At 43.7% G+C, this 8,262-nt stretch overlaps 1 protein-coding gene across 1 annotated transcript in view; it reads right to left on the minus strand.

Annotated features, from left to right (window-relative positions):
* The window catches only part of LOC102199255 (prestin-like), a 9,510-nt gene extending 4,560 nt beyond the window's left edge, over positions 1 to 4,950 (minus strand). Inside the window, exons 1-4 of the mRNA XM_013916050.1 lie at positions 4,760 to 4,950; positions 3,582 to 3,721; positions 3,281 to 3,391; positions 3 to 64 (exon numbers count right to left, since the gene is read on the minus strand). Coding sequence (XP_013771504.1) covers positions 3 to 64; positions 3,281 to 3,391; positions 3,582 to 3,721; positions 4,760 to 4,929 — 483 coding nt within the window. The 5' untranslated portion in view covers positions 4,930 to 4,950. The remainder of the gene's footprint in view (positions 1 to 2; positions 65 to 3,280; positions 3,392 to 3,581; positions 3,722 to 4,759) is intronic.
* Between the last annotated feature and the right edge of the window lie 3,312 nt (positions 4,951 to 8,262).

Raw genomic sequence — 8,262 nt, forward strand, 5'->3', positions numbered from 1 at the left:
ATGCTGTCTGGTGCCTCCCTCACAGCGACGCCCCCAATCATCAGACTTATGACAGCAAAGGTACCTGCAGGTCATCGACACAAACGCAGCGCTATGATAGGCTGGGGTCAAAGCTGATGTCGAGTACAACGAGCGCTCAAACGCAGCACAGAAACTGCAGACTTGTGCTCGCACCGGCCTTTCCTCTCACCACCCTGTGACGGTAAAGGCCGTCCTGCCTCACACTTGAAAAGCAGCCCAATAATTTCCTCTCGTTCTCTGCCAGAGGGGACTGTCATCATTCCCACAGCAACCTGATGTCAGGCCAGATTTTGGCCAGCGGTGATTTACAATCTTTGCAGATTAGCTTCTCAGCTTCAAAGGGTTGAGCAGGTCTAGTTTATTGGACCCATTTGTTGGACGGATTTAAACTGACAATCGAGACAAGCGTGACAGCGTTGGAGAAAAGAAAGCAGCCAGATTGGTGAGACAACTGAGGCTGGGTTTAATGAAATCTGCTTATGTCAGTCTTTACGTAGTTAGAGGCAGCGAGTTTTACAATCCCAGTTGTGGAAGATGTTAGAAAGTGAAGTTTTACAACATCTGTCAAGCTCAAATTTTAAAAACCTTCCACAGGACACACGTTCTGAGGGGTTATAATGTTACAGTTTTTGCTGTTTTGTTTTTACATTTACTAAACTTTCGAATTCACAAAAATGATGTGGGTACATGCTGATTATCACTTAGGCTACGTTCACACTGCAGGCGAAAGCGCATCAAATCCGACTTTTCTGACCCTGTGCGACTCATATCCGATCATGGTGTGACAGTGTGAACGGCACAAATCCGACCTGGGTCACTTTCATATGTGGTCCTGAATCCGATACATATCTGATGTTTCAAAAATCGACTGCTGTTTGATGGTCATGTCGCATTAAATCAGTCTTTTACGTCACTGACACAAGACAGACGCCAATTATCAGCGCCGGAGAAGACATCGCGAACGTTTCCTGACCATCCCGTGAAACTGTTTGGAAGACAACGTTGGAGAAACGTGAACATTTTATTTGTACCGTATAATCTGCAGATTCTGACAGAAATCTATCCTCTGAAGCACTGCTCCTCTAAAACAGCAATAAGGATCATTATTAGGTTATCTACATTATTATGTAAATAACAAAATAACTTAAAGCAAAAATTGGGAAACATGAAGTCCGAAGTCTTTATATTAAGGTCATCAGTCAAACATACTGTTGCTCTGGGTCTAAACAGAGCGCGTTGTGTGTGACGTCTTCTTTTGCGCGTTTGCTGTCACATTTTATTTGTAGTGTGAATGAGCAGACAAAAGAATCGGATTTGATCAAAAAATCTGAATTGAGCATCAAGACCTGCAGAGTGAACATAGCCTAAGAGACTAAAAACATTTAAACCTGCTTGGATTGAAACCAGAGCACAAGGTTAAGCCTCTGTGGGCAGTATTTACTTTAAAGGTAGAGCCCCTAACCCTAATAAAATCATTAGTGGAGCTTGAAGACCTCGGTGGATGTCAGTCAAATATGAATGGAGTCTTAACATGACATCACTCCACACACACACACACACACACACACACACACACACACACACACCTCGTCTATCATGTGATAACGGGGTTTTCTTATTTGCTTTCAGAACCTGCACCTGTAGGTAGAGTTATCCACCCTCACGTGCACACAGACAGAGAACCACGGTACAAACTACTGCAAACAGAAGAACAAACTGTAACCTACAAAGTAACACAGCTGTGCACTGTGGGAGCAGAAGCCTTCGTCTGGAAGGCAGAAACTGAATCTCACTATGCAAAGTGTGTGAGACATGAAGCACTGTGGTTTAGTCTGTGGGACCACGGAGCTCTTTCAGCTCTTTCCGTTCTTCACAGAGAAATATCCAAACCATCGCACATACGAAGAGGACCACGAAGGTTTAATAAAAGCACAGTTGGCTTTAACAAAATGAAATGTAATATTTTTATCGCACCTGTCCTTTTTCAGGAAAACCTCTCCCACACACAGTTGCACTAAACCAAACATCACTGCAGCACTTTGGTGCTGTTCATCAAGTGTGCGCTGTCTGATGACAGGCTCATCTGTGTCTTATTCTGCCATAATGTGACGTGTTGTTTCCTCACCATGTGACAGTTTTACAGGAACACTTCCTGTTTGTGAGGTGCTTCATTGGGTCCAACTGTCAGAGGGACTCATAGGTCACAGCTGGCATTTGAGACTTGGACCCATTTCAAGGAAAGGAAGCTGTCACAGGGTGAGGTCGCTGAAATGCCTCCCGTGAAAGCTAAGCACACAGTTAGCACACATACAAACATTTCCTCCACACCTTTCATCTCATAATCTGAATCACTGTGTAACCCAGTACACCTCACAGTCACTACAGACACAGCTGTGTGGAAAGTGACTAGTCGCCTGCAAGACTTGGATGTGACACCATTAATGTGGATTAAGAAATCTATAAAAAGCTCAACCATGTAAAAATGACATCATCTTAACTACATTTGTCTTCTCTCAAAAAGCAAGCGAGAAAAGAAAACAGCTCGGTGCGTCTGAACGTCACCATCTTGGTGTTTTGAAAGCAGACATGGGGAACAGAGGGGGAGTCAATGAGAGACAAATTCTGGACAATGTCAGGAGAGTCAGGCTGGAAACAAATCAGCTATAGTTTCCTATCCTCATAATAGGCAGCAAAGCATTACTGGAAATACTGTTAGACGTGAGGAAGCAGCCGTGGCCGAGCACACAGCTGCAGTGAACCAGAGGAGCTGGCTTCCATGGTTTCTTTATTCCAAACGAACATCAAGCTGGAAAATGAAGAAGCTAGCAATCAGTGACACATCCAGGAAGCAGCAGTTTCCTTCATATACAATCATTTTCTTCTTATACATCTTATTTAAAATCTTCTTTCTTGGCGAGAACCTTAACACCAACTTTACATTTAACACTAAACTGAAAGGAAACGTCAGACCGTGTCAGGGTGTGTCTGTTTGGATCGATTTCAAACAATAAATAAATATTTTGATAAATATTTAGGTCGGTGCATCGCCATGGCGGCGGTACCTTTAATTTCTCTCCTCTGTACATGTAGCTTCAACAGCAGACCATGAAATTTTCTGTTGTGTGTGTGTTGGGGGCAGGGAGTAAATAAGAGGGTGGAGCTTATGGAACAATGACGAGCATATTGTAACTGTTTTCTTGTACGTGGGCAGAGCCGGTCACACAGGGCCATGAGGTCAGAACAGAGACGGCTCTCTCACCTACTGATATGTGTCTGGACGTGCCAAAGAAGGTGTACAGCAGGACCGGGTAGAAGGAGGAGTACAGACCATAAACAGGAGGCACCGCAGCCAGCATAGCGTAGGCTAGTCCTGTGGAGCAGGGAAGATAACACGTTTCCAAATAAACAATCCTGGAGGTTCAGTGACTCCATCACAGTGTCAAAGTGTCAGCGATGCCAAAACAGAGTCAGCATGAGGCAGAAACTGCTGCTCTGGAGCCGCAGCCGGCCCTGCTCGCAGCCTCGGTGCTGCACACGGCGCTGCTGCACAGTTCACTGACCTTGTGGAAGCTGCACGACTCCCGTGCTGAGACCTGAGACCACGTCTGAAAAGAGGTACTTCTTGACTGGATACGACGGCAGCCATGAGAGAATAGGCATGAAGCTCAGAGCTGCTGCCTTGGCCTTCTCTGAAGAACACCTGTGGATATTCAACACCAATCAGATTTTTAAAAGCCTCCACAGACAAAGTTTTTCTGGAGTCGCTTTCATGTTGTTGACTGCAGGATTCAAGAAGCCCCCTCGTGTTAGCTGAACTTTGGAATGACTCGTGCTTACAATATCCCTACTATACCTTTAATAGCAGCACCACGTGAGTTACACTGGTTAACAGATATTTGTTCTTTCTTACACCACAGAAATATCATTTCAGTGATAATGTTTGTTCTGCTGTTACAGATTTAAGCCCCAACATTCACCCTCACTCTGCACTATAGCCAAGAGTTATTTAAGAAACATCAATGTTTTACAACTTTATGACACTTTTGTTGTTCCCTCTGCAAAATGACAAGAAAGCATCTCTATAAATGACTCTAACGTGTCACTGTGTCGATTCCCACCCTGAGCTCTGCCACACCCTCTGCCTCGCTCCCTTTTGCCCTGCGTCCTGTGGATGGTTATGAGTGCAGACCCGTTCTTCACTAACTCCCGGGTTGCTCGCTGTGCGGTTCCAAAGCACATCTCTGCTTTTGTATGAAGACCTCCTCCTCCTCCTCAGCTCCCCTCAGTAAGCCCTCCCACCTGTCTCAGTCCCAAATTGCCAGCGAGCTGGCATTAGCATGTCATTTCCCAGCCTTGTTCGGGCGGCTTATTTAACCCCCGACTTCTCCCCCTTTTTGCTTGCCCAGCTGCATCAGTTCCCAAATAAAAAGCAGGGACAGAGGATCCCGGGTTTGTGCAGTTTAGCTCTGAATAACTTTTTCATTTGTTTTTAAATGTTAGAATGCAACATGATCTATTTGAAGATCAGTGTTGGAGCTTTTTTGCATTTTAATGTGTTAAACGTCTTATTTTTCCACTCATCTAAAGGACATTCGAAGGTTGCACATCAACTCCCACAGATTTCCCACTGTCTTCTGGCTTCAGTTTATACAGCACACTGGGATCTTGTGTGTGGATCTATGTCGATGCTGATCTGTTCAACGACATGTTGACAGGAAATGTCCAGAGAAAGACTTACTGGAACTTTTCTGCCAGCTTCTGACAATTTGTGGTGGTGTCTTCTTTGCGTTTAAGAAGCTGTGCCTGGATCAGAGTTTCATTGTAGACAGGACGCTCGATCCTGTAAATCAGCTGGGAGTCTTCATCCTCTCGAGCTGCTGCAGCCACCACTTCTTCTTCTTGCTTCATGGTAGAGGCCGGAGGGCTGGCGTAGAATCTATGTCCCATGTAGTTTATCTCTCCCGCTTTTTCTTCTCGGCTGGTATATCCTCATTCCTTAAACCTTTTCAGAGCAAGCGAGGACAAGACATGACAAGCTAGTTATGATTTCTACAAGCATGGGTGACGATAATAAGAAAGCCCTTTGCTATGCTGACAAAGATTTCAGTTTGATTTGCAATGATGCAACTTTCGAGTAAATATTTGGTCTCTGACCAGCTTATGTAATGGCTTGCATTAAGTCTGATGTACTGGGGGAAAGGTTTGCTGAATAAATCATAAGGCATAGAGTTTCCTCAGGGTAGGTGTGCAGTGTTTTACAGCTACAGGCAAACCTCTCTCCCAGAAGTCTTGCAACCACACGTCTTCATGGCCCACGATCCAGGAACAAAGCCATGCATGTGGGTAACGTTTATAAAAGAGGAAACACGTAGCTGGTCTGGTTAAGTACTTGGATTACACCTCGACATGGTGCCTTCAAAGTCAATCCAAAAAAACAAAAAAAATCAAATCTCTGGCTATGCAGATAAATAGTGAATGAAACTACTGTGATACTGTGAGAATAGCAGGCGACTGTTAGAAAGGTTAGAATACAGTTCTGTATTTGATATTTACATTAATTATTTATTATTTTATATATAATAATATGCAAATGAGTAACACTTGCTTGTTTTTCCCCGTGTGTGGAACAGGTCCTGAACATTAACAGACTTATGTCAGAGGTTTTATATATCATGCAGAATAAAGTCTCCTGTTCAGTCATTCTCGCGCCGACAGTTGAACGCCTCGCGCTTCTTCCCATTTCCTCTCCTGTGTTAACAGCTGTGTGGACAAATGTGTCTTTTTGCACTGAAAAAACTCTGGGTGGTAAACATCTCATGAACAACAGCAGAAAGTCACACAGCAGTGTGAGTCTAACCAAATATCCCAGCTCCAACAGAGTCATGCAAAAAAAGTAGGTTAAGCAAAGTTTGTTTGTCCTCTGCTGCACAACCTCTGCACAGGGGTATGCTTGCTCAGGTTTAACAGGTATTGGTCAACGTGAAATGGCTAGATAGAACTTTTTTTAGTATTATTTTTTTAGTATTTTATTTTTGAACTAAGTGAAAATAAAACCAGAGAAAACTCTGCTAATAGTCAGTTAAGTTGCTGAAGCAGAGACCGAGGGTGCTGCAGTGGTGCTCTCAGCTGAGTTTAAGTGGCTGGTTTGGCTTCCACTTTCCCCTCCTGGATTATGGAACTAACTCATGTTTAAAAGTGTATTTTTATATTTAAATGTATAATTATGAACAATAAAAGTAATGCATATTAATATTGTTGCATATATATGTATAGAAGCTCAGAGACCTGAAGTGCAACAAGCAAATATCCCTGATACCACAGCAGCAGCACCCTGATCATACTTTCATGTCATTTGTGCATAATTATAACTCTACTGTGAATGTTGCAGCACAAGTTGACACTCACCAGACTTTGCAACATTTTTCTAATTTTTTGCTATTTTGCTGAGCCCATATAAACCGTAGTCTCAGCTTGTTGCCACCAGGTGCAGTCTTCTGCTGCTGCAGCCCATCTGCTTCAAGGGTCCATGTGTTGTGTGTTCAGAGACACTACTTTGGTTGTAACTGTAGTTTTTACTTGAATTACTATTGCCTTCCTATATCAGCTCAAAGGAGTCTGGCTGTATTCCTCTCAAACTTAGCAGACTGATCATGTCTGCATGCCTAAGCATACCGAGTTGCTACCATGTGATTGACACATACACATGAGTGAGCAGTTGAACAGGTGTACCTAATAAAGTGGCCTGTGAGTGTATTCTGTGCTATACTTTTGTTTGACCGAGACAACAGAGACAGATACACAACAAGATTAAATCAGAGATAAGACAGAGCAAGACAAGGCACACTGGAAGTCCTACATGACATGTACATGTATACACAGAAACGTACATACTGCATGTAAGTGTGTATACAACTGAATGTGGGTACTTTTGTGTGCATTTGTGGGAGGGGTGCATATGGGAAGAAAACAAACAACAGATAAATAATCATGCATAACCCTCACCTGTCATGAAAATCGCCAATCAACTTTAACTACTTCTGAAAACCTGTTCTGACAAGATCATTTCCAGCATTTCATGGTTGCCCTCATTCCCATCCACAAAAGAAAACGATGTAATCGGCCTACACTCATTTTGTTCGAGGTAAAGGTTTCGTAGTGACAATAAATATCAGTTTGATGCTTTGTGGCAGCATATTTGTTTAACCTGAAAGAGGTCAACGTTCCCTGCAATGATTAGGTGTCAAATTTCTATACAAGTTCTTAAATGTTTAGCAGACACGAAAAATCAAATGAAGTTTATGTGTAAGTTCAATAAGGAAGGTCTGTAATGACTCATATGCCTGCTTATCTGTTCTTCACATCACTACCACTTTCCCACGTTTTCACTCTCAACCGTTACTCCAGGCCTCAAGGGCCATTGTCCTGCAGGATCGAGCCAATTTAAATGGCTAAATGACCTCCTCAACATGTCCTGAAGTTTTCCAGAGGCTGGTAATGAACTAGTCATGTGATTCAGGTGTGTTGACCCAGGGTGAGATCTAAAACCTGCAGGACACCAGCCCTCGAGGCCTGGAGTTGGACACCTCTGCTCTAGTCCAATCTTCTTCTTGCCTGCCTTCTTTGAGCCAATCAGTCTCCTCATTCTCCCACTTAGACTCTCATTCGTGCAACGCACCGCCTTCCCATCTCCACCTCACAGACAGCTCAGTCAGAGCTCCACCCAAGCCTTTCATTTCAGTCAGTTGCAGTGCAGTGTGGGGTTTTTGTTTTGTTTTTTCTAACCATATGTGGACTACAAGTATGGGTTTTCTGGAGAGACTGGCAATGTAATTCAAACCCATCTTCTTCACAAAGGATCCACTTAGGATCACTGTGTACGATTTGAGAATCATTCTTCTCAATCAAGCACAGGCGACGGACATGGCAGCTGCTGAATGACTCATTAACACAAAGAACTGTGTTCATTCCGAGATAATCTCCAGTGAGCCACTGAACCACACACCTGCCCATCATACAGTAAAAACCTACGAGGCGACCGTGGCTCAAGAGTTGGGAGGTCGCCTTGTAATCCAAGAAAATCACCTTCATGTTTTTCTGTTTTATCTTCAGCTACTTTGAGAGTTGGGAGTTCGTCTTGTAATCGGAAGGTTGCCGGTTTGAGCCCGGCTTGGACAGTCTCGGTCGTTGTGTCCTTGGGCAAGACACTTCACCCGTTGCCTACTGGTGGTGGTCAGAGGGCCC

Source organism: Pundamilia nyererei, unplaced genomic scaffold (genome assembly GCF_000239375.1).
Source record: "Pundamilia nyererei isolate P.nyererei 1_Seehausen unplaced genomic scaffold, PunNye1.0 scaffold00441, whole genome shotgun sequence".
Taxonomy (NCBI): Eukaryota; Metazoa; Chordata; class Actinopteri; order Cichliformes; family Cichlidae; genus Pundamilia; species Pundamilia nyererei.